The 27134-nt window shown below is 52.2% G+C and overlaps 1 protein-coding gene across 1 annotated transcript in view; it reads right to left on the bottom strand.

The window, feature by feature from the left end:
* pex6 (peroxisomal biogenesis factor 6) overlaps positions 1-27134 on the bottom strand; it is a 108090-nt gene that overhangs the window by 12791 nt on the left and 68165 nt on the right. The window contains exons 12-14 of the mRNA XM_067978289.1: positions 25406-25467; positions 19209-19317; positions 18434-18550 (exon numbers count right to left, since the gene is read on the bottom strand). Coding sequence (XP_067834390.1) covers positions 18434-18550; positions 19209-19317; positions 25406-25467 — 288 coding nt within the window. The remainder of the gene's footprint in view (positions 1-18433; positions 18551-19208; positions 19318-25405; positions 25468-27134) is intronic.

The raw sequence follows: 27134 nt of genomic DNA, 5'->3' as shown, positions 1-27134 counted from the left end.
CGGACCCGGCCCCGACACTGACCCCGACCCGGACCCGGCCCCGACACTAACCCCGACACTAACCCCGACCCGGACCCGGCCCAGACACTAACCCCGACACTAACCCCGACCCGGACCCGGCCCAGACACTAACCCCGACCCGGACCCGGCCCAGACACTAACCCCGACCCGGACCCGACACTAACCCCGACCCGGCCCAGACACTAACCCCGACCCCGACCCCGACACTAACCCCGACCTGGACCCGGCCCAGACACTAACCTCGACACTAACCCCGACCCGGCCCAGACACTAACCTCGACACTGACCCCGACACTAACCTCAACCCCGACCCAGACACTAACCCCGACCCGGACCCAGCCCCGACACTAACCCCGACACTAACCCCGCCCCGGACCCGGCCCAGACACTAACCCCGACCCGGACCCGGCCCCGACACTCACCCCGACACTAACCCCGACCCCGACCCGGCCCCGACACTAACCCCGACACTGACCCCGACCCCGACCCGGCCCAGACACTAACCTCGACACTGACCCCGACCCGGACCCGGCCCCGACACTAACCCCGACACTAACCCTGACCGGGACCCGGCCCAGACACTAACCCCGACCCGGCCCCGACACTAACCCCGACCCGGACCCGGCCCCGACACTAACCCCGACCCGGACCCGGCCCCGACACTAACCCCGACCCGGCCCCGACACTAACCCCGACCCCGACCCGGCCCAGACACTAACCTCGACACTGACCCCGACCCGGACCCGGCCCCGACACTGACCCCGACCCGGACCCGGCCCCGACACTAACCCCGACCCGGACCCGGCCCAGACACTAACCCCGACCCGGACCCGGCCCAGACACTAACCCCGACCCGGCCCCGACACTAACCCCGACCCGGACCCGGCCCCGGCACTAACCCCGACCCGGCCCCGACACTAACCCCGACCCGGCCCCGACACTAACCCCGACACTAACCCCGACCCCGACCTGGCCCAGACACTAACCTCGACACTGACCCCGACCCGGACCCGGCCCCGACACTGACCCCGACCCGGACCCGGCCCCGACACTGACCCCGACACTGACCCCGACCCGGACCCGGCCCCGACACTGACCCCGACCCGGACCCGGCCCCGACACTGACCCCGACACTAACCCCGACCCGGACCCGGCCCCGACACTAACCCCGACACTAACCCCGACCCCGACCCGGCCCAGACACTAACCTCGACACTGACCCCGACCCGTACCCGGCCCCGACACTGACCCCGACCCGGACCCGACACTGACCCCGACACTAACCCCGACCCGGACCCGGCCCAGACACTAACCCCGACACTAACCCTAACCCGGACCCGGCCCAGACACTAACCCCGACCCGGACCCGGCCCCGACACTAACCCCGACCCGGCCCCGACACTAACCCCGACACTGACCCCGACCCCGACCCGGCCCAGACACTAACCTCGACACTGACCCCGACCCGGACCCGGCCCAGACACTAACCCCGACCCGGACCCGGCCCCGACACTAACCCCGACCCGGCCCAGACACTAACCTCGACACTGACCCCGACCCGGACCCGGCCCCGACACTGACCCCGACCCGGACCCGGCCCAGACACTAACCCCGACACTAACCCCGACCCGGACCCGGCCCCGACACTAACCCCGACACTAACCCCGACACTAACCCCGACACTAACCCCGACACTAACCCCGACCCGGCCCCGACACTAACCCCGACCCGGCCCAGACACTAACCTCGACACTGACCCCGACCCGGACCCGGCCCCGACACTAACCTCGACCCGGACCCGGCCCAGACACTAACCCCGACACTGACCCCGACCCGGACCCGGCCCCGACACTAACCCCGACACTAACCCCGACCCGGACCCGGCCCAGACACTAACCCCGACACTAACCCCGACCCGGACCCGGCCCAGACACTAACCCCGACCCGGACCCGGCCCAGACACTAACCCCGACCCGGACCCGGCCCCGACACTAACCCCGACCCGGCCCAGACACTAACCCCGACACCGACCCCGACACTAACCCCGACCTGGACCCGGCCCAGACACTAACCTCGACACTAACCCCGACCCGGCCCAGACACTAACCTCGACACTGACCCCGACCCGGACCCGGCCCCGACACTAACCCCGACACTAACCTCAACCCCGACCCAGACACTAACCCCGACCCGGACCCGGCCCCGACACTAACCCCGACACTAACCCCGCCCCGGACCCGGCCCAGACACTAACCCCGACCCGGACCCGGCCCCGACACTAACCCCGACACTAACCCCGACCCGGACCCGGCCCAGACACTAACCCCGACCCGGACCCGGCCCCGACACTAACCCCGACACTAACCCCGCCCCGGACCCGGCCCAGACACTAACCCCGACCCGGACCCGGCCCCGACACTAACCCCGACACTAACCCCGACCCGGACCCGGCCCAGACACTAACCCCGACCCGGACCCGGCCCCGACACTAACCCCGACACTAACCCCGACCCGGACCCGGCCCAGACACTAACCCCGACACTAACCCCGCCCCGGACCCGGCCCAGACACTAACCCCGACCCGGACCCGGCCCCGACACTAACCCCGACACTAACCCCGACCCGGACCCGGCCCAGACACTAACCCCGACCCGGACCCGGCCCCGACACTAACCCCGACACTAACCCCGACCCGGACCCGGCCCAGACACTAACCCCGACCCGGACCCAGCCCAGACACTAACCCCGACACTAACCCCGACCCGGACCCGGCCCAGACACTAACCCCGACACTAACCCCGACCCAGCCCAGACACTAACCCCGACCCGGACCCGGCCCCGACACTAACCCCGACACTAACCCCGACCCGGACCCGGCCCAGACACTAACCCCGACCCGGACCCGGCCCAGACACTAACCCCGACCCGGACCCGGCCCAGACACTAACCCCGACCCGGACCCGGCCCCGACACTAACCCCGACACTAACCCCGACCCGGACCCGGCCCAGACACTAACCTCGACACTGACCCCGACCCCGACCCGGCCCAGACACTAACCCCGACCCGGACCCGGCCCAGACACTAACCCCGACCCGGCCCCGACACTGACCCCGACCCGGACCCGGCCCAGACACTAACCCCGACCCGACACTGACCCCGACCCGGACCCGATACAACACAACACACATCCTAACGTAAATGAAAATGCTGGCTCTGGCAGCTGGCCATTCAGTGCCTGGACAGAGAAAAGACAAGTTCTGATGTCGACACTTCATCAAATTGATTATTTTAAGCCAAATGGATGTCAAGGCTGAACTCCGGCTCAAGCCATGGTCCAGACTGAACCGGGCCCCTGTTCATCGCGTGCTGCTCAAGTCCAATCTCACTCGAAAACTTAATTTTAGACTTTCTTAACACAATAGCCCAGCAGCAACTTGAAAACCAGCCGAAGAACTGAAACAACTTCTTAACTGACTGAGTGATCAAACCCAAATCGTAGAATCAGAGAAAGGTTACAGCACGGAAGGAGGCCGTTCGGCCCATCGAGTCCATGCTAGCTCTCTGTAAGAGCAATCCAGCCAGTCCCACTCCCCCGCCCTTTCCCTGTAGCCCTGCAAATTTTTTCCTTTCAAGTACTTATCCAGTTCCCTTTTGAAGGCCATGATTGAATCTGCCTCCACCACCCCCTCGGGCAGTGCATTCCAGATCATAAACACTCACTGTGGGAAAATGTTTCTCCTCATGTCACCTTTGATCTATGTCCTCTGGTCCTTGACCCTTCCACCAATGGGAACAGTTTCTCTCTATCTACTCTGTCTCGACCCTTCATGATTTTGAACACCTCGATCAAATCTCCTCACAACCGTCTCTGTTCCAAGGAGAACAACCCCAGCTTCTCCAGTCTATCCACGGAACTAAAGCCCCTCATCCCTGGAATCATTCTAGGAAATCTCTTCTGCACCCTCTCTAAGGCCTTCACATCTTTCCTAAAGTGCGGTGCCCAGAACTGGACACAATGCTCCAGTTGTGGTCGAACCAGTGTTTTATAAAGGTTCATTATGACTTCCTTGCTTTTGTACTCTCTGCCTCTATTTATAAAGCCCAGGATCCCGTATGCTTTTTTAACTACTTTCTCAACCTGCCCTGCCACCTTCAATGATTTGTGTACATATACCCCCAGATCTCTCTGTTCCTGTACCCCTTTTAGAATTGTGCCCTCTAGTTTATATTGCCTCTCCTCGTTCTTCCGACTGAAATGTATCACTTCCCATTTTTCTGCGTTAAATTTCATCTGCCACGTGTCCGCCCATTCCACCAGCCTGTCCATATCCTCTTGAATTCTATCACTATCCTCCTCACTGTTTACTACACTTCCAAGTTTTGTGTCATCTGCAAATTTTGAAATTGTGCCCTGTACACCCAAGTCCAAGTCATTAATATATATCAAGAAAAGCAGTGGTCCCAGCACTGACCCCTGGGGAACACCACTGTACATCTCCCTCCAGTCCGAAAAACAACCGTTCACCACTACTCTCTGTTTCCTGTCCCTTAGCCAATTCTGTATCCATGTTGCTACTGCCCCCTTTATTCCATGGGCCACAATCTTGATGATAAGCCTACCGTGCGGCACTTTATCAAACGCCTTTTGAAAGTCCATATACACCACATCCACCGCATTGCCCTCATCGACCCTCTCTGTTACCTCATCAAAAAACTCCATCAGGTTAGTTAAACACGATTTGCCTTTAACAAATCCGTGCTGACTTTCCCTAATCAATCCACACTCGTCCAAGTGACTGTTAATTCTGTCCCGGATTATTGTTTCTAAAATTATCCTCACCACTGAGGTTAATTAAACTGACTGGCCAATTTTACTAAACTGAGAAGTGATTTAGCAGAAGTAAACTGGAAATAGCTACTTGAAGGTAAATCAGTGTCAGAGCAGTGGGAGGCATTCAAGGGGGAGATTCAAGAGGTTCAGAGTAAACATGTTCCCACAAAGAGAAAGGGAGGGGCTGCCAAATCTAGAGCCCCCTGGATGACCAGAAGCATTCAGGGTGAGATAAGGCAAAAAAGGGAAGCTTATGTCAGACACCGAGAGCTCAATATTGCAGAAAGCCTAGAGGAGGATAGAAAGTGCAGGGGTGAAATTAAACAGGAAATTAGGAAAACAAAGAGAGGGCATGAAAAAATACTGGCAAGGAAAATCAAGGAAAACCCAAAAATACATAAAGAGCAAGAGGATAACTAAGGAAAGAATAGGGCCTATTAGAGACCAAAAAGGTAACCTATGTGTGGAGGCGGAAGATGTGGGGACGGTTCTTAATGAATACTTTGCATCTGTCTTCACAAAGGAGAGGGATGATGCAGAGATTGTAGTTATAGAATCATAGAAGTTACAACATGGAAACAGGCCCTTCGGCCCAACATGTCCATGTCGCCCAGTTTATACCACTAAGCTTGGCCCATATCCCTCTATACCCATCTTACCCATGTAACTGTCCAAATGCTTTTTAAAAGACAAAATTGTACCCGCCTCTACTACTGCCTCTGGCAGCTCGTTCCAGACACTCACCACCCTTTGAGTGAAAAAATTGCCCCTCTGGACCCTTTTGTATCTCTCCCCTCTCACCTTAAATCTGTGCCCCCTCGTTATAGACTCCCCTACCTTTGGGAAAAGATTTGGACTATCGACCTTATCTATGCCCCTCATTATTTTATAGACTTCTATAAGATCACCCCTTAACCTCCTACTCTCCAGGGAATAAAGTCCCAGTCTATCCAACCTCTCCCTGTAAGTCAAACCATCAAGTCCCGGTAGCATCCTAGTAAATCTTTTCTGCACTCTTTCTAGTTTAATAATATCCTTTCTATAATAGGGTGACCAGAACTGTACACAGTACTCCAAGTGTGGCCTTACTAATGTCTTGTACAACTTCAACAAGACATCCCAACTCCTGTATTCAATGTTCTGACCAATGAAACCAAGCATGCTGAATGCCTTCTTCACCACCCTATCCACCTGTGACTCCACTTTCAAGGAGGAGGAGTGTGAAATATTGGACGGGATAAACATAGTGAGAGAGGAAGTATTAAGGGGATTAGCATCTTTGAAAGTGGATAAATCACCAGGCCCGGATGAAATGTATCCCAGGCTGTTAAGAGAAGCCAGGGAGGAAATAGCGGAGGCTCTGACCATCATTTTCCAATCCTCACTGGATACAGGCGTGGGGCCGGAGGATTGGAGGACTGCTAACATTGTACCGTTGTTTAAAAAGGGAGAAAGGGATAGACTGAGTAATTACAGGCCAGTCAGTCTAACCTCGGTGGTGGGCAAATTATTGGAATCAATTCTGAGGGACAGGATAAACCGTCAGTTAGAAAGGCACGGAGTAATCAAGGACAGTCAGCATGGATTTGTTAAGGGAAGGTCGTGTCTGACTAACTTGATTGAATTTTTTGAGGAGGTGACAAGGAGGGTCGATGAGGGTCGTGCGTTTGATGTAGTCTACATGGATTCTAGCAAGGCTTTTGACAAGGTCCCACATGACAGATTGGTCAAAAACGTAAAAGCCCATGGGATCCAAGGGAATGTGGCAAATTGGATCCAAAATTGGCTCAGTGGCAGGAAGCAAAGGGTAATGGTCGACGGGTGTTTCTGTGACTGGAAGGCTGTTTCCAGTGGGGTTCCACAGGGCTCGGTACTCGGTCCCTTGCTTTTTGTGATATACATTAACGATTTGGACTTAAACGTAGGGGGCATGATTAAGAAATTTGCGCATGACACAAAGATAGGCCGTGTGGTTGATAGTGAGGAGGAAAGCTGTGGACTGCAGGAAGATATCAATGGACTGGTCAGATGGGCAGAAAAGTGGCAAATGGAATTCAATCCGGAGAAGTGTGAGGTAATGCATTTGGGAGAGCAAACAAGGCAAGGGAATACACAATAAATGGGAGGATACTGAGAGGTGTAGAGGAAGTGAGGGACCTTGGAGTGCATGTCCACAGATCCCTGAAGGTAGCAGGACAGGCCGATAAGGTGGTTAAGAAGGCATATGGAATACTTTCCTGCATTAGCCGAGGTATAGAATAGAAAAGCAGGGATATTATGCTGGAACTGTATAAAACACTAGTTAGGCCACAGCTTGAGTACTGTGTACAGTTCTGGTCACATTACAGGAAAGATGTGATTGCACTCGAGAGGGTGCAGAGGAGATTTATGAGGATGTTGCCAGGACTGGAGAATTTTAACTATGAGGAAAGATTGGATCGGCTGGGGTTGTTTTCCTTGGAACAGAGGAGGCTGAGGGGAGATTTAATTGAGGTGTATAAAATTATGAGGGGCCCAGATAGAGTGGATAGGAAGGACCTATTTCCCTTAGCGGAGGGGTCAATAACCAGGGGGCATAGATTTAAAGTGATTGGTAGAAGGATTAGAGGGGAGCTGAGGAGAAATGTTTTCCCCCAGAGGGTGGTGGGGGTCTGGAACTCACTGCCTGAGAGGGTGGGAGAGGCAGAGACCCTCAACTCATTTAAAAAATCCCTGGATGTTCACCTGAAGAGCCGTGACCCGCAGGGTACGGACCGAGTGCGGGAAAGTGGGATCAGGCTGGGTGGCTCGTTTCTCAGCCGGCACAGACACGATGGGCCGAATGGCCTCCTTCTGTGCTGTAAATTTTCTATGATTCTATAGTTGCTGGGTTTATCCTTACACCCTTTTTTGAACAAGGGTGTAACATTTGCAATTCTCCAGTCCTCTGGCACCACCCCCGTATCTACGGATATTTGGAAGATTATGGCCAGTACCTCCGCAATTTCCACCCTTACTTCCCTCAGCAACCTCGGATGCATCCCATCCGGACCGGGTGACTTATCTACTTTAAGTACAGCTAGACTTTCCAGTACCTCCTCTTTATCAAATAGTTGAAGGGAAAAAGTTCTCAGGGCTATGGGTAAAGAGCTGGGGAATGGAGCTAATTAGATAGCTCTTTCAAAGAGCCGCACAGACACGATGGGCCGAGTGGCCTCCTCCTGTGCTGTTACATGAAGAGGACATGGACCACGAGGGGGAAAGGAGGGCAACTAAAGCCAGAGCTCTCTGGATAACAAAAGAGATAGAGAGTAAGATGAAACAGAAAAAGGGGCGTATGACAGATGTCAGGTTGATAACACAAGTGAGAACCAGACAGAATATAGAAAGTTCAGAGGGGAAGTGAAAAAGGAAATAAGAGGGGCAAAGAGAGAGAATGAGAATAGACTGGCGGGAACATAAAAGGGAATCCAAAAGTCTTCCACAGGCATGTAAACAGTAAACAGGAGTAAGAGGAGGGGTGGGGCCGATTAGGGACCATAAAGGAGATCTACTCATGGAGGCAGAGGGCATGGCCGAGGTACTAAATGAGTACTTTGCATCTGTCTTTACCAAGGGAGAAGATGCTGCCAGAGTCTCAGTAAAGGAAGATATAGTTGAGATACTGGATGGGCTAAAAATTGATAAAGAGGAGGTACTGGAAAGTCTAGCTGTACTTAAAGTAGATAAGTCACCCGGTCCGGATGGGATGCATCCGAGGTTGCTGAGGGAAGTAAGGGTGGAAATTGCGGAGGTACTGGCCATAATCTTCCAAATATCCGTAGATACGGGGGTGGTGCCAGAGGACTGGAGAATTGCAAATGTTACACCCTTGTTCAAAAAAGGGTGTAAGGATAAACCCAGCAACTACAGGCCAGTCAGTTTAACCTCAGTGGTGGGGAAACTTTGAGAAACGATAATCCGGGACAGAATTAACAGTCGCTTGGACGAGTGTGGATTGATTAGGGAAAGCCAGCACGGATTTGTTAAAGGCAAATCGTGTTTAACTAACCTGATAGAGTTTTTTGATGAGGTAACAGAGAGGGTCGATGAGGGCAATGCGGTGGATGTGGTGTATATGGACTTTCAAAAGGCGTTTGATGAAGTGCCATATAGAAAGATGGAAAATTTACGGCACAGAAGGAGGCCATTCGGCCCATCGTATCTGTGCTAGCGGAAAATGAGCCACCCAGCCTAATCCCACTTTCTGGCACTTAGTCCGTAGTCCTGTAGGTCACGGCTCTTCAGGTGAACATCCAGGTACTTTTTAAATGAGTTGAGGGTCTCTGCCTCTCCCACCCTCTCAGGCAGTGAGTTCCAGACCCCCACCACCCTCTGGGGGAAAACATTTCTCCTCAGCTCCCCTCTAATCCTTCCACCAATCACTTTAAATCTATGCCCCCTGGTTATTGACCCCTCCGCTAAGGGAAATAGGTCCTTCCTATCCACTCTATCTGGGCCCCTCATAATTTTATACACCTCAATTAAATCTCCCTTCAGCCTCCATTGTTCCAAAGAAAACAACCCCAGCCGATCCAATCTTTCCTCATAGCTAAAATTCTCCAGCCCTGGCAACAACACAAATAGTACAAACAGTTGTTCAAGAACAAGTGAAAGGGAAAAGCGTAGAAGAGCAGAAAGAAAGTGTACTTTAGGCACTACAGATAAAGTGAAAACTAGAAGGCGTAAGGCGATTTACCCAGCATCAAAGCTGAAGGTCAGGCTAGGGTGTGTGGCCCAACTAAGAGTTCTATATACAAATGCACGGAGTATAAGGAATAAATTAAATGAACTACAGGTTCAAATTCAAATTGGAGGGTATGACATGATAGCTATTTCTGAGACATGGCTGCAGGATGGTCAGGATTGGGAACTAAATAAGGTCTACCGGAGAGACAGGGAAAATGGAAGAGGGGGAGGAGTAGCCTTAATGATTAGAGATGAAATCACTTCAATGATAAAGGAGGATATAACGAGAGGTAAGCAAACAACAGAGACCTTAAGGGTTGAATTGAGAAATAGGAAAGGATCTAAGACTATAGTGGGAGTTGTGTATAGGAGCCCTGGCAGCAGCTCTGAAGTGCTAGATTGTATAAATGCAGAGATTAGACAAGCGTGTAAGAAAGGCATAGTGGTCATAATGGGGGACTTTAACCTTCACATAGATTGGGGAAAGCAGACTAGCAACTGTCAGAAAGGTAGTGAATTTCTTGAGTGTGTCCGGGATAGTTTTCTACAGCAGTATGTCCTAGAGGCAACAAGGGGGCAAGTCATACTAGATTTAGTAATGAGTAATGAACCAGATTTAGTTAACAGCTGAACTGTGCGTGAACATCTATCCAATAGTGATCCAATAGAATCAGCTGCTAAGATTCTAGACTTGGGTAAGGCCGACTTCAATGGGATGAGACAGAGACTGTCCACAGTAAACTGGGCAAATCTGTTAATGGGTAAAACGACTGTTGATCAGTGGGAAATGTTTAAAGAAACATTTAACGTGATACAGAATCGGTTTATACCCCTGAGGGGCAAGAACTCTACTTGCCAAAAAAAACAGCCATGGACAACTAAAGAGGTAAGGGACAGTATAAGACATAAGGAAAGGGCATACAAAAAGGCAAAAAATGGCACAGATCCTGGCGAATGGGAAAGATACAAAGATCAACAAAGGGTCACAAAACAGATAGTAACAGCTACAAAAAGAGAGTTTGAAAAGAAACTCGCAAGGGATATCAAAACCAATACGAAGAACTTTTATAGTTATATTAGGAAAAAGAGGGTGGTCAGGAGCAGTGTTGGCCCCTTAAAAACTGAAAGTGGGGATCTTGTCATTGAAAATGGGTAAATGGTGGACATGTTGAACAATTACTTTGCGTCAGTATTTACAGTAGAAAAAGAGGATAGCATGCCGGAAATCCCAAGAAAACTAATATTGAATCAGGGACAGGGACTCGATAAAATTAACATAAGTAAAGCAACAGTAACTAATAGCACTAAAGAGTGACAAATCCCCAGGACCAGATGGTTTCCATCCCAGGGTTTTAAAGGAAGTAGGTGAGCACATTGCAGATGCCCGAACTATAATCTTTCAAAGTTCTCCAGATTCAGGAACTGTCCCTCTAGATTGGAAAATTGCACATGTCACTCTGCTTTTGAAGAAAGGAGAGAGGGAAAGCGGGGAATTATAGACCAGTTAGTCTAACATCTGTTGTGGGGAAAATGCTGGAGTCTATGATTAAGGATAGGGTGACTGAACACCTCGAGAATTTTCAGTTAATCAAGGAGAGCCAGCATGGATCTGTGAAAGGTAGGTCGTGCCTGACAAACCTGATTGAATTTTTTGAAGCGGTGACTAAAGTAGTGGACAGGGGAATGTCAATGGATGTTATTTATATGGACTTCCAGAAGGCATTTGATAAGGTCCCACATAAGAGACTGTTAGCTAAGATAGAAGTCCATGGAATCGAGGGAAAAGTACGGACTTGGTTAGGAAGTTGGCTGAGCGAAAGGCGACAGAGAGTAGGGATAATGGGAAGGTACTCACATTGGCAGGATGTGACTGGTGGAGTCCCGCAGGGATCTGTCTTGGGGCCTCAATTATTCACAATATTTATTAACGACTTAGAGGAAGGCATAGAAAGTCTCATATCTAAATTTGCCGATGACACAAAGATTGGTGGCATTGTAAGCAGTGTCGATGAAAACATAAAATTGCAAAGCGATATTAATAGATTAGGTGAATGGGCAAAACTGTGGCAAATGGAATTCAATGTAGACAAATGTGAGGTCATCCACTTTGGATCAAAAAAGGATAGAACAGGGTACTTTCTAAATGGTAAAAAGTTAAAAACAGTGGATGTCCAAAGGGACCTAGGGGTTCAGGTACATAGATCATTGAAGTGTCATGAACAGGAGCAGAAAATAATCAATAAGGCTAATGGAATGCTGGCCTTTATATCTCGAGGACTGGAGTACAAGGGGGCAGAAGTTATGCTGCAGCTATACAAAACCCTGGTTAGACCGCACCTGGAGTACTGTGAGCAGTTCTGGGCACCGCACCTTCGGAAGGACATATTGGCCTTGGAGGGAGCGCAGTGTAGGTTTACTAGAATGATACCCGGACTTCAAGGGTTAAGTTACGAGGAGAGATTACACAAATTGGGGTTGTATTCTCTGGAGTTTCGAAGGTTAAGGGGTGATCTGATCGAAGTTTATAAGATATTAAGGGGAACAGATAGGGTGGATAGAGAGAAACTATTTCCGCTGGTTGGGGATTCTAGGAGTAGGGGGCACAGTCTAAAAATTAGAGCCAGACCTTTCAGGAGTGAGATTAGAAAACATTTCTACACACAAAGGGTGATAGAAGTTTGGAATTCTCTTCCACAAACGGCAATTGATACTAGCTCAATTGCTAAATTTAAATCTGAGATAGATAGCTTTTTGGCAACCAAAGGTATTAAGGGATATGGGTCAAAGGCAGGTATATGGAGTTAGATCACAGATCAGCCATGATCTTATCAAATGGCGGAGCAGGCACGAGGGGCTGAATGGCCTACTCCTGTTCCTATGTTCCTAACATCCTCGTAAATCTTCTCTGTACCCTCTCCAGTGCAGTCACATCTTTCCTGTAATGTGGTGACCAGAACTGTGCGCAGTACTCAAGCTGTGACCTAACTAGTGTTTTATACAGTTCCAGCATAACCTCCCTGCTCTTATATTCTATGCCTCAGCTAATAAAGGAAAGTATCCCATATGCCTTTTTAACCACCTTATCTACCTGTCCTGCTACCTTTCAGGGATCTGTGGACATGCACTCCAAGGTCCCTCACTTCCTCTACACCTCTCAGTATCCTCCCATTTATTGTGTACTCCTTTGCCTTGTTTGCTCTCCCCAAATGCATTACCTCACACTTCTCCGGATTGAATTCCATTTGCCACTTTTCTGCCCATCTGACCAGTCCATTGATATCTTCCTGCAGTCTACAGCTTTCCTCCTCACTATCAACCACACGGCCAATTCTTGTATCATCTGCAAACTTCTTCATCATGTTCCCTACGTTTAAATCCAAATTGTTAATGTATACCACAAAAAGCAAGGGACTGAGTACCGAGCCCTGTGGAACCCCACTGGAAACAGCCTTCCAGTCACAGAAACACCCGTCGACCATTACCCTTTGCTTCCTGCCACTGAGACAATTTTGGATCCAATTTGCCACTTTCCCTTGGATCCTTTTATTACTTTTTTGACCAGTCTGCCATGTGGGACCTTGTCAAAAGCCTTGCTAAAATCCATGTAGACTACATCAAACGCACGACCCTCATCGATCCTCCTTGTTACCTCCTCAAAAAATTCAATCAAGTTAGTCAGACACGACCTTCCCTTAACAAATCCATGCTGACTGTCCTTGATTACTCCGTGCCTTTCTAACTGACGGTTTATCCTGTCCCTCAGAATTGATTCCAATAATTTGCCCACCACCGAGGTTAGACTGACTGGCCTGTAATTACTCGGTCTATCCCTTTCTCCCTTTTTAAACAACGGTACAATGTTAGCAATCCTCCAATCCTCCGGCCCCACGCCTGTATCCAGTGAGGATTGGAAAATGATGGTCAGAGCCTCCGCTATTTCCTCCCTGGCTTCTCTTAACAGCCTGGGATACATTTCATCCGGGCCTGGTGATTTATCTACTTTCAAAGATGCTAATCCCCTTAATACTTCCTCTCTCACTATGTTTATCCCATCCAATATTTCACACTCCTCCTCCTGAACTACAATCTCTGAATCGTCCCTCTCCTTTGTGAAGACAGATGCAAAGTATTCATTAAGAACCATCCCCACATCTTCCGCCTCCACACATAGGTCACCTTTTTGGTCTCTAATAGGCCCTACTCTTTCCTTAGTTATCCCCTTGCTCTTTATGTATTTATAAAACATCTTTGGGTTTTCCTTGCCAGTATTTTTTCATGCCCTCTCTTTGTTTTCCTAATTTCCTGTTTAATTTCACCCCTGCACTTTCTATCCTCCTCTAGGCTTTCTGCCGTATTGAGCTCTCGGTGTCTGACATAAGTTTCCCTTTTTTACCTTATCTTACCCGGAATGCTTCTCGTCATCCAGGGGGCCCTAGATTTGGGACTCCCTCCCTTTTTCTTTGTGGGAACATGTTTACTCTGAACCCCTTGAATCTCCCCCTTGAATGCCTCCCACTGCTCTGACACTGATTTACCTTCAAGTAGCTGTTTCCAGTCCACTTTTGCTAAATCACTTCTCAGCTCAGTAAAATTGGCCTTTCCCCAATTGTGAACTTTTACTCTGTTCTATCTTTGTCCTTTTCCATAACTATGATAAATCTAACCGTATTATGATCACTATCACCAAAATGCTCTCCCACTGATACTCCTTCCACCTGCCCAGCTTCATTCCCTAAAACTCAATCCAGAACTGCCCCCTCTCTTGTTGGGCTTGTCAGCAAAGTTGAAAATCATGGAATAAAGGGGGCAGTAGCAACATGGATACAGAATTGGCTAAGGAACAGAAAACAGAGAGTAGTGGTGAACGGTTGTTTTTCGGACTGGAGGGAGGTGTACAGTGGTGTTCCCCAGGGGTCAGTGCTGGGAGCACTGCTTTTCTTGATATATATTAATGACTTGGACTTGGGTGTTCAGGGCACAATTTCAAAATTTGCAGATGACACAAAACTTGGAAGTGTGGTAAACAGTGAGGAGGATAGTGATAGACTTCAAGAGGATATAGACAGGCTGGTGGAATGGGCGGACACGTGGCAGATGAAATTTAACGCAGAATAATGGGAAGTAAAACATTTTGGCAGGAAGAATTTTGGCAGGCAATATAAACTAGAGGGCACAATTCTAAAAGGGGGACAGGAACAGAGAGATCTGGGGGTATATGTACACAAATCATTGAAGGTGGCAGGGCAGGTTGAGAAAGTGGTTAAAAAAGCATACGGGATCCTGGGCTTTATAAATAGAGGCAGAGAGTACAAAAGCAACGAAGTCATGATGAACCTTTATAAAACACTGGTTCGACCACAACTGGAGTATTGTGTCCAGTTCTGGGCACCACACTTTAGGAAAGATGTGAAGGTCTTTGAGAGGGTGCAGAAGAGATTTACTAGAATGATTCCAGGGATGAGGGACTTTAGTTACGTGGATAGACTGGAGAAGCTGGGGTTGTTCTCCTTGGAACAGAGACGGTTGCGAGGAGATTTGATCGAGGTGTTCAAAATCATGAAGGGTCAAGACAGAGTAGATAGAGAGAAACTGTTCCCATTGGTGGAAGGGTCAAGGACCAGAGGACACAGATTTAAGGTGATTGGCAAAAGAACCAAAGGTGACATGAGGAGAAACTTTTTTACCCAGCGAGTGTTTCGGATCTGGAATGCACTGCCCGAGGGGGGTGGTGGAGGCAGATACAATCATGGCCTTCAAAAGGGAACTGGATAGGTACTTGAAAGGAAAAAATTTGCAGGGCTACGGGGAAAGGGCGGGGGAGTGGGACTGGCTGGATTGCTCTTACAGAGAGCCGGCACAATAGGTAAGTGAAACTTCAGCACTCACCCGATCACTCCCACTGAGGGTGAAAGACTCCCATTTCTACAGTGCCTTTTACCACCTCAGGACGTCCCAAAGCGCTTTACAGCAAATAAAGTACTTTTGAAGTGTAGTCACTGTTATAATGTAGGATACGTGGCAGCCTATTTGCGCACAGCAAGATCCCACAAACAGCCTGTGGTGATGACCAAATAATTAGTTTTAGTGACGTTGGTCGAGGGATAAATATCACCCAGGACGCCGGGAAGAATTCCACTGTTCTTCTTCCAAACGGGCCATGGGATATTTTACATCCACCTGAGAGGACAGACGGGGCCTCGGTTTAATGTCTCATCCAAAAGTTGCGCCTCCGACAGGGCAGCACTCCCTCAGTACTGACCCTCCAACAGTGCGGCACTCCCTCAGTACTGACCCTCCAACAGTGCGGCACTCCCTCAGTACTGACCCTCCGACAGTGCGGCGCTCCCTCAGTACTGACCATCCGACAGTGCAGCACTCCCTCAGTACTGACCCTCCGACAGTGCAGCGCTCCCTCAGTACTGACCCTCCGACAGTGCAGCGCTCCCTCAGCACTGACCCTCCGACAGTGCGGCGCTCCCTCTGGACTGACCCTCCGACAGTGCGGCGCTCCCTCTGGACTGACCCTCCGACAGTGCGGCGCTCCCTCAGTACTGACCCTCCGACAGTGCAGCGCTCCCTCAGTACTGACCCTCCGACAGTGCAGCGCTCCCTCAGTACTGACCCTCCGACAGTGCGGTGCTCCCTCAGTACTGACCCTCCGACAGTGCGGCGCTCCCTCAGTACTGACCCTCCGACAGTGCGGCACTCCCTCAGTACTGACCCTCCGACAGTGCGGCACTCCCTCAGTACTGACCCTCCGACAGTGCGGCACTCCCTCAGTACTGACCCTCCGACAGTGCGGTGCTCCCTCAGTACTGACCCTCCGACAGTGCGGCACTCCCTCAGTACTGACCCTCCGACAGTGCTGCGCTCCCTCAGTACTGACCCTCTGACAGTGCGGTGCTCCCTCAGTACTGACCCTCCGACAGTGCAGCGCTCCCTCAGTACTGACCCTCCGACAGTGCAGCGCTCCCTCAGTACTGACCCTCCGACAGTGCTGAACTCCCTCAGTACTGACCATCCGACAGTGCAGCGCTCCCTCAGTACTGACCCTCCGACAGTGCAGCTCTCCCTCAGTACTGACCCTCTGACAGTGCAACGCTCCCTCAGTACTGACCCTCTGACAGTGCAACGCTCCCCCTGGACTGACCCTCTGACAGTGCAACGCTCCCCCTGGACTGACCCTCTGACAGTGCAACGCTCCCCCTGGACTGACCCTCTGACAGTGCAACGCTCCCTCAGTACTGACCCTCCGACAGTGCAGCTCTCCCTCAGTACTGACCCTCCGACAGTGCGGCACTCCCTCAGTACTGACCCTCCGACAGTGCGGCGCTCCCTCCGTACTGACCCTCCGACAGTGCAGCTCTCCCTCAGTACTGACCCTCCGACAGTGCAGCTCTCCCTCAGTACTGACCCTCCGACAGTGCGGCACTCCCTCAGTACTGACCCTCTGACAGTGCGGCGCTCCCTCCGTACTGACCCTCCGACAGTGCAGCTCTCCCTCAGTACTGACCCTCCGACAGTGCAGCTCTCCCTCAGTACTGACCCTCCGACAGTGCGGCGCTCCCTCAGTACTGACCCTCCGACAGTGCGGCGCTCCCTCAGTACTAACCCTCCGACAGTGCGGCGCTCCCTCAGTACTGACGCTCCGACAGTGCAGCGCTCCCTCAGTACTGACCCTCCGACAGTGCGGTGCTCCCTCTGGACTGACCCTCCAACAGTGCGGCGCTCCCTCAGTACTGACCCTCCGACAGTGCGGCGCTCCCTCAGTACTGACCCTCCGACAGTGCGGCGCTCCCTCAGTACTGACCCTCCGACAGTGCGGCGCTCCCTCAGTACTGACACTCCGACAGTGCGGCGCTCCCTCAGTACTGACCCTCCGACAGTGCGGCGCTCCCTCAGTACTGACCCTCCGACAGTGCGGCGCTCCCTCAGTACTGACCCTCCGACAGTGCAGCGCTCCCTCAGTACTGACCCTCCGACAGTGCGGCGCTCCCTCAGTACTGACCCTCCGACAGTGCGGCGCTCCCTCAGTACTGACACTCCGACAGTGCGGCTCTCCCTCGGTACTGACCCTCCGACAGTGCAGCGCTCCCTCAGTACTGACCCTCCGACAGTGCGGCACTCCCTCAGTACTGACCCTCCGACAGTGCGGCACTCCCTCAGTACTGACCCTCCGACAGTGCGGCGCTCCCTCAGTACTGACACTCCGACAGTGCGGCGCTCCCTCAGTACTGACCCTCCGACAGTGCGGCGCTCCCTCAGTACTGACCCTCCGACAGTGCGGCGCTCCCTCAGTATTGACCCTCCGACAGTGCGGCGCTCCCTCAGTACTGACCCTCCGACAGTGCGGCGCTCCCTCAGTACTGACCCTCCGACAGTGCGGCGCTCCCTCAGTACTGACACTCCGACAGTGCGGCGCTCCCTCAGTACTGACCCTCCGACAGTGCGGCACTCCCTCAGTACTGACCCTCCGACAGTGCGGCGCTCCCTCAGTACTGACACTCCGACAGTGCGGCGCTCCCTCAGTACTGACCCTCCGACAGTGCGGCACTCCCTCAGTACTGACCCTCCGACAGTGCGGCGCTCCCTCAGTACTGACACTCCGACAGTGCGGCGCTCCCTCAGTACTGACCCTCCGACAGTGCGGCGCTCCCTCAGTACTGACCCTCCGACAGTGCGGCGCTCCCTCAGTATTGACCCTCCGACAGTGCGGCGCTCCCTCAGTACTGACCCTCCGACAGTGCGGCGCTCCCTCAGTACTGACCCTCCGACAGTGCGGCGCTCCCTCAGTACTGACACTCCGACAGTGCGGCGCTCCCTCAGTACTGACCCTCCGACAGTGCGGCGCTCCCCCTGGACTGACACTTACCTCCCTGGGCGGAGGAGAGCTTGATCCAGAAGATCAGGTCTGTTTGTGGCTCCGATTATAAACACGTCCCCAGTGGAATGGAGCCCATCGAGCTCTGCGAGTAACTGAGACACCACCCTGAGAACAGGAAAAACACCGGGTGGGGGTTAGAGCACGCTGGGCGGGGGGAGAGATAGAGAGAGCATGCCGAGGGGGGGGGGGGGGGGGAAGAGAGTACACCGGGCGGGGAGGGGGGAGGGGGGAGGGGGGAGGGGTGGGGGAGAGTACACCGGGCGGGGAGGGGGGAGGGGTGGGGGAGAGTACACCGGGCGGGGAGGGGGGAGGGGTGGGGGAGAGTACACCGGGCGGGGAGGGGGAGAGGGGGGAGGGGTGGGGGAGAGTACACCGGGCGGGGAGGGGGGAGGGGGGAGGGGGGAGGGGTGGGGGAGAGTACACCGGGCGGGGAGGGGGGAGGGGGGAGGGGGAGGGGTGGGGGAGAGTACACCGGGCGGGGAGGGGGGAGGGGGAGGGGTGGGGGAGAGTACACCGGGCGGGGAGGGGGGAGGGGTGGGGGAGAGTACACTGGGCGGGGAGGGGTGAGGGGGGAGGGGGAGGGGTGGGGGAGAGTACACCGGGCGGGGAGGGGGGAGGGGGGAGGGGGAGGGGTGGGGGAGAGTACACCGGGCGGGGAGGGGGGAGGGGTGGGGGAGAGTACACCGGGCGGGGAGGGGGGAGGGGTGTGGGAGAGTACACCGGGCGGGGAGGGGGGAGGGGTGGGGGAGAGTACACCGCGTACCTGTCCATCACCCCACCAGAATCCCCACTCCGACCTCGGTTTGGTGCGAGTGAGTCGAGCTCATCGAAGAATACGACACAGGGAGCTGCAGCTCTCGCCCTGCTGAACACTGGAGACAAACACAGACAAAACGAGCATTAGGCACTCCCACACCCAGGGCTTGGGCCTTGGACCACATCCCTCACCTTGGCACGACCTGCAGACCCCATTTACCTGCACCATCCCCATATCCCTCGATGCCTTTAATATCTGGACATCTATCGATCTCTGTTTTGAATGTTCTCAGTGACTGAGTGTCCACAGCCCTCTGGGGGAGAGAATTCCACAGGTTCACCACCCTCTGAGTGAAGAAATTTCTCCTCATCTCAGTCCTAAATGACCTACCCCGTATCCTGAGACTGTGACCCCTGGTTCTAGATTCCCCAGCCAGGGGGAACATCCTCCCTGCATCTACCCTGCCGAGCCCTGTAAGAATTTTGTATGTTTCAATGAGATCCCCTCTCATTCTTCTAAACTCGAGTGAATACAGGCCGAGTCGACCCAATCTCTCCTCATATGACAGTCCTCCCATCCCAGGGATCAGTCTGGTGAACCTTTGTTGCACTCCTTTCTGTGGCAAGTATATCCTTCCTTTGGTAAGGAGACCAAAACTGCACACAATACTCCAGGTGTGGTCTCACCAAGGCCCTGTATAACTGCAGTAAGACATCTTCACTCCTGTACTCAAATCCTCTTGCAATGAAGGCCAACATACCATTCACCTTCCTAACTGCTTGCTGCACCTGCGTGTTTGCTTTCAGTGACTGGTGTACAAGGACACCCAGGTCCCTTTGAACATCAACATTTCCCAATCTATCACCATTTAAAAAATACTCTGAATTTCTGTTTTTCCTTCCAAAGTGGATAACTTTTTCCACATTATATTCCATCTGCCATGTTCTTGCCCACTCACTTAGCCTTTCTATATCCCCTTGAAGCCTCTTTGCATCCTCCTCACAGCTCACATTCTCATCCAGTTTTGTGTCATCAGCAAATTTGGAAATATTACATCTCGTTCCCTCATCCAAATCATTGATATATATTGTGAATAGCTGGGGCCCAAGCACTGATCCCTGCGGGACCCCACTAGTCACTGCCTGTCACACCGGAAAAAGACCCGTTTATTCCTACTCTCTGTTTCCTGTCTGTCAACCAATCCTCAATCCATGCCAGTATATTCCCCCCAATCCCATGTGCTCCAACTTTATTCACCAACCTCCTGTGTGGGGCCTTATCGAAAGCCTTCTGAAAATCCAAATACACCACATCCACTGGTTCCCCCTTATCTATCCTACTAGTTACATCCTCAAAGAACTCCAGTATGTTTGTCAAACATGATTTCCCTTTCATAAATCCATGTTGACTCTGTCAAATCCTATTATTATTTTCTAAGTGTCATGATCTCACATCCTTTATAATAGATTCTAGCATTTTCCCTACTGCTGATGTTAGTCTAACTGGTCTGTAATTCCCTGTTTTCTCTCTTCCTCCTTTTTTAAATAGTGGGGTTACATTTGCCACCCTCCAATCTGTAGGAATCATTCCAGAATCTATAGAATTTTGGAAGATGACCACCAATGCATCCACTATCTCTATAGCCGCCTCTTTCAAAACCCTGGGATGTAGATCATCGGGTCCTTGGGATTTATCGATTTTCAGTCCCATTAATTTCTCCAGTACTATTTTTTTTACTAATACTAATTTCCTTCAGCTCCTCATTCTCGCCAGGCCCTTGGCTCTCCAGTATTTCTGGGCAGTTCTTGTGTTTTCTTCCGTGAAGACAGACACAAAGTATTTGTTTAATTTCTCTGCCGTTTCCTTATTCCCCATTATAAATTCTCCCGTCTCTGTCTGCAAGGGACCCGCATTTGCCTTCCCCAGTCTTTTCCTTTTTACATACCCATAGAAGCTTTTACCGTCTGTTTTTATGTTTCTCGCTAGTTCACTCTCATATTCTATTTTCCCTTTCTTTATCAATTTCTTGCTCCTCCTTTGCTGAATTCTAAAATGCTCCCAATCCCCAGGATTACTGCTGTTTCTGGCGACTTTATTTGCCTCTGCCTTTGATTTAATACTATCTTTAATTTCTCTTACTAGCCACGGTTGGACTACTTCTCCTGTTGGGTTTCTGTGCCTTAAAGGAATGTATATTTGTTGCAAATTATGTATTAATTCTTTAAATGCTAGCCATTGCCTGTCTACCATCATACCTTTTAATGTAGTTCCCCAGTCAACCACAGCCAACTTGCGCCTTGTACCTTCCTAGTTTCCCTTGTTTAGATTTAAGACCCTAGTTTCGGATTGAACTACATCACTTTCAAACTGAATGAAGGATTCTATCATATTATGGTCACTCTTCCCTAAGGGCTCCTTTAAAACAAGATTATTAATTAACCCTTTCTCATTGCACAATACTAGATCTAAAATAGCCTGTTCCCGAGTTGGTTCCTCAACATACTGATCTAGAAAACCATCTGTATACATTCCAGGAATTTGTCCTCCACAGTATTAGTGCTAATGTGGTTTGCCCAATCTATATGTAGATTAAAGTCCCCCATGATTACTGTATTACCCTTGTTACATGCGCTTCTAGTTTCCTGTTTGATCCCGTGCCCTACATTACCACTACTGTTTGGCCTTTAGACAACTCCCACCAATGTTTTCTGCCCCTTGCTGTTTCTAAGCTCCACCCAAACTGATTCTACATCTTGATCTTCTGAGCCAAGATCCTTTCTCACTATTGCACTTTTAAAAAATTCATTCATGGGATGTGGGCGTCGCTGGCGAGGCCGGCATTTATTGCCCATTGCTAATTGCCCTCGAGAAGGTGGTGGTGAGCCGCCTTCTTGAACCGCTGCAGTCCGTGTGGTGAAGGTTCTCCCACAGTGCTGTTAGGAAGGGAGTTCCAGGATTTTGACCCAGCGACGATGAAGGAACGGCGATATATTTCCAAGTCAGGATGGTGTGTGACTTGGAGGAGAACGTGCAGGTGGTGTTGTTCCCATGTACCTGCTGCTCTTGTCCTTCTAGGTGGTAGAGGTCACGGGTTTGGGAGGTGCTGTCGAAGAAGCCTTGGCGAGTTGTTGCAGTGCATCCTGTGGATGGTACACACTGCAGCCACGGTGCGCCGGTGGTGAAGGGAGTGAATGTTTAGGGTGGTGGATAGGGTGCCAGTCAAGCGGGCTGCTTTGTCCTGGATGGTGTCGAGCTTCTTGAGTGTTGTTGGAGCTGCACTCATCCAGGCAAGTGGAGAGTATTCCATCACACTCCTGACTTGTGCCTTGTAGATGGTGGAAAGGCTTTGGGGAGTCAAGAGGTGAGTCACTCGCCGCAGAATACCCAGCCTCTGATCTGCTCTTGTAGCCACAGTATTTATATGGCTGGTCCAGTTAAGTTTCTGGTCAATGGTGACCCCCAGGATATTGATGGTGGGGGATTCGGCGATGGTAATGCCATTGAATGTCAAGGGCAGGTGGTTAGACTCTCTCTTGTTGGAGATGGTCATTGCCTGGCACTTGTCTGGCGCAAATGTTACTTGCCACTTATCAGCCCAAGCCTGGATGTTGTCCAGGTCTTGCTGCACGTGGGCACGGACTGCATCATTATCTGAGGGGTTGCGAATGGAACTGAACACTGTGCAATCATCAGCGAACATCCCCATTTCTGACCTTATGATGGAAGGAAGGTCATTGATGAAGCAGCTGAAGATGGTTGGGCCGAGGACACTGCCCTGAGGAACTCCTGCAGCAATGTCCTGGGGCTGAGATGATTGGCCTCCAACAACCACTACCATCTTCTTTTGTGCAAGGTATGACTCCAGGCACTGGAGAGTTTTCCCCCTGATTCCCATTGACTTCAATTTTACTAGGGCTCCTTGGTGCCACACTCGGTCAAATGCTGCCTTGATGTCAAGGGTAGTCACTCTCACCTCACCTCACTGATCTCATCCTTATTAACAGCACTACCCCACCTCCTTTTCCTTTTTGCCTGTCCTTCCTAAATGTTGAATATCCTTGAATATCCAGTTCCCAGCCTTGGTCACCCTGCAGCCACGTCTCTGTAATGGCAATGAGATCATACCCATTGACTGCTATTTGTGCCGTCAATTCACCTACCTTGTTGAGAATGCTGTCTGCGTTCAGGTAAAGCGCCTTTCATTTTGCCTTTATAACATTTTTTCCTACTTTGACCTTATTTGCTGCTGGTCTTTGTTTCCGCTGCCTTCAAATTTCAATTACTACTTTTCTTCCTTCCACTTCCAGCTTTGTTACTCTCCCTTCTGAATCTCCTCTCAGGTTCCCATCCCCCTGCCAAGTTAGTTTAAACCCTCCCCAACAGCACTAGCAAACACCCCCGCGAGGATACTGGTCCCGGCCCTGTTGAGGTGCAACCCGTCCGGCTTGCACAGGTCCCACCTCCCCCAGGTCCCAATGCACCAGGAATCTAAAGCCCTCCCTCCCGCACCATCTCTCCAGCCACTCATTTATCTGTTTTACCCTCCTATTTCTATGCTCGCTAGCACGTGGCACCGGGAGTAACCCGGAGATTACTAACCTCGAGGTCCTGCTTATTAATCTCTTTGCTAACTCCTTAAACTCTGCCTGCAGGACCTCATCCCTCTTTCTACCAATGTCGTGGTACCGAAATGGACGATGACCAACCCCCCGCAGAATGTTCTGCAGCCGCTCAGTGACATCCATGACCCTGACACTGTCCGACCCACTGCTCCTCCAGCAGACCCCGTCCGACCCACTGCTCCTCCAGCAGACCCTGTCCCACCCACTGCTCCTCCAGCAGACCCTGTCCCACCCACTGCTCCTCCAGCAGACCCCGTCCGACCCACTGCTCCTCCAGCAGACCCTGTCCCACCCACCGCTCCTCCAGCAGACCCTGTCCCACCCACCACTCCTCCAGCAGACCCTGTCCCACCCACCGCTCCTCCAGCAGACCCCGTCCGACCCACTGCTCCTCCAGCAGACCCCGTCCGACCCACTGCTCCTCCAGCAGACCCTGTCCGACCCACAGCAACTCCAGCAGACCCCGTCCCACCCACTGCTCCTCCAGCAGACCCCGTCCGACCCACTGCTCCTCCAGCAGACCCCGTCCCACCCACTGCTCCTCCAGCAGACCCCGTCCCACCCACTGCACCTCCAGCAGACCCCGTCCCACGCACTGCACCTCCAGCAGACCCTGTCCGACCCACTGCTCCTCCAGCAGACCCCGTCCGACCCACTGCTCCTCCAGCAGACCCCGTCCGACCCACTGCTCCTCCAGCAGACCGCGTCCGACCCACTGCTCCTCCAGCAGACCCCGTCCGACCCACTGCTCCTCCAGCAGACCCCGTCCCACCCACTGCTCCTCCAGCAGACCCCGTCCCACCCACTGCTCCTCCAGCAGACCCCGTCCGACCCACTGCTCCTCCAGCAGACCCCGTCCGACCCACCGCTCCTCCAGCAGACCCTGTCCGACCCACCGCTCCTCCAGCAGACCCCGTCCGACCCACCGCTCCTCCAGCAGACCCCGTCCGACCCACAGCAACTCCAGCAGACCCCGTCCCACCCACCGCTCCTCCAGCAGACCCCGTCCCACCCACCGCTCCTCCAGCAGACCCCGTCCCACCCACCGCTCCTCCAGCAGACCCCGTCCCACCCACTGCTCCTCCAGCAGACCCCGTCCGACCCACTGCTCCTCCAGCAGACCCCGTCCGACCCACTGCTCCTCCAGCAGACCCCGTCCCACCCACTGCTCCTCCAGCAGACCCCGTCCGACCCACTGCTCCTCCAGCAGACCCCGTCCGACCCACCGCTCCTCCAGCAGACCCTGTCCGACCCACCGCTCCTCCAGCAGACCCCGTCCGACCCACCGCTCCTCCAGCAGACCCCGTCCGACCCACAGCAACTCCAGCAGACCCCGTCCCACCCACTGCTCCTCCAGCAGACCCCGTCCCACCCACCGCTCCTCCAGCAGACCCCGTCCCACCCACCGCTCCTCCAGCAGACCCCGTCCCACCCACTGCTCCTCCAGCAGACCCCGTCCCACCCACTGCTCCTCCAGCAGACCCCGTCCCACCCACTGCTCCTCCAGCAGACCCTGTCCCACCCACTGCAACTCCAGCAGACCCTGTCTGAGGTTTAGACCTTTGGCTGCTGTTTCTTTACCTTCTCGCACATTCTCTTCGCTCTGTCCAACATACATGTTAATCAGCTCAGGACCTTTAACACTGCGGAGAGAGAGAGAGAGAGAGAGAGAAATGAGTACTGTGGGGAGAGAGAGACAGACAGACATACAGAGAGAGCGAGCGAGTGCGCCAGAGAGCGAGAGAGCGCGCGCGCCAGGGAGACCATAAGGGATAGGAGCAGGAGTAGGCCATTCGGCCCCTCGAACCTGCTCGGCCATTTAATGAGATCATGGCTGATCTGATTTTTACCTCAACTCCACTTTCCCGCCCTTTCCCCATATCCTTTGACTCCCTCGCTGATCAAAAATTTGTCCAACTCAGCCTTGAATGTATTCAATGACTCAGCCTTCACAGCTTTTTGGGGTAAAGAATTCCAAAGATTCACCACCCTCTGGGAGAAGAAATTCCTCCTAATTTCCGTCTTAAACGGGCGACCCCTTATTCTGAGACTATGCCCCCTAGTTTTAGATTCCCCCATGAGGGGTAACATCCTCTCAGCATCTCCCCTATCGAGTCCCCTCAGAATCTTGTCTGTTTCAATAAGATCTCATCTCATTCTTCTAAACTCCAATGAGTATAGACCCAACCTGTTCAATCTTTCCTCATAAGACAACCCTTCCATACCCGGAATCAACCTAGTGAACCTTCTCTGAACTGCCTCCAATGCAAGTATGTCCTTCCTTAAATAAGGGCACCTGAACTGTCCGCAGTACTCCAGGTGTGGTCTCACCAGCACCCTGTACAGTTGGAGCATGACTTCCCTGCTTTTATACTCCATCCCCCTAGAAATAAAGGCCAATATTCCGTTTGCCTTCGGATTACCTGCTGCACCTGTATGTTGACTTTTTGTGTTTCATGTACGAGGACACCCAGATCCCTCTGTACCGCAGCATTTTGTAATATTTCTCCATTCAAATAATATTTTGCTTTTTTATTTTTCCTCCCAAAGTGGATGACTTCACATTTTCCCACATTATATTCCATCTGCCAAATCTTTGCCCATTCGCTTAACCTGTCAATATCCCTTTGCAGACACTTTGTGTCCTCATCACAACTTGCTTTTCCACCTATCTTTGTATCATCGGCAAATTTGGCCACAAGACACTCTGTTCCTTCATCCAAGTCATTGATATATATTGTAAATAGTTGAGGCCCCAGCACTGAGCCCTGCGGCACCCCACTAGTTACAGATTGACATTTTGAAAATGACCCTTTTATCCCGACTCTTTGTTTTCTGTTAGTTAGCCAATCCTCTATCCATGCCAGTATATTACCCCCAACACCATGAGCTCTTATCTTGTGCAGTAATCTTTTCTGTGGCACCTTTTCGAATGCCTTTTGGAAATCCAAATATACTGCATCCATTGGTTCCCCTTTATCCACCCTGCCCGTTACTTCCTCAAAGAACTCTAATAAATTTGTCAGACACGATTTCCCCTTCATAAAACCATGTTGACTCTCCTTGATTGTATTATAAGTCTCCAAATGTCCTGCTACTACTTCCTTAATAATGGATTCTAGCATTTTCCCAATGACAGATGTTAGGCTAACTGGTCTATAGTTACCTGCTTTCTGTCTCACTCCCTTCTTGAACAGGGGTGTTACGTTTGTGGTTTTCCAATCTGCTGGGACCTTTCCAGAATCGAGTGAATTCTGGAAGATTACAACCAATGCATCCACTATCTCTGTAGCCACTTCCTTTAAGACCC

Source organism: Heptranchias perlo, unplaced genomic scaffold, assembly GCF_035084215.1.
Source record: "Heptranchias perlo isolate sHepPer1 unplaced genomic scaffold, sHepPer1.hap1 HAP1_SCAFFOLD_257, whole genome shotgun sequence".
In the NCBI taxonomy this organism is placed as follows: Eukaryota; Metazoa; Chordata; class Chondrichthyes; order Hexanchiformes; family Hexanchidae; genus Heptranchias; species Heptranchias perlo.
This window is presented reverse-complemented; position numbering and strand designations above follow the sequence as displayed.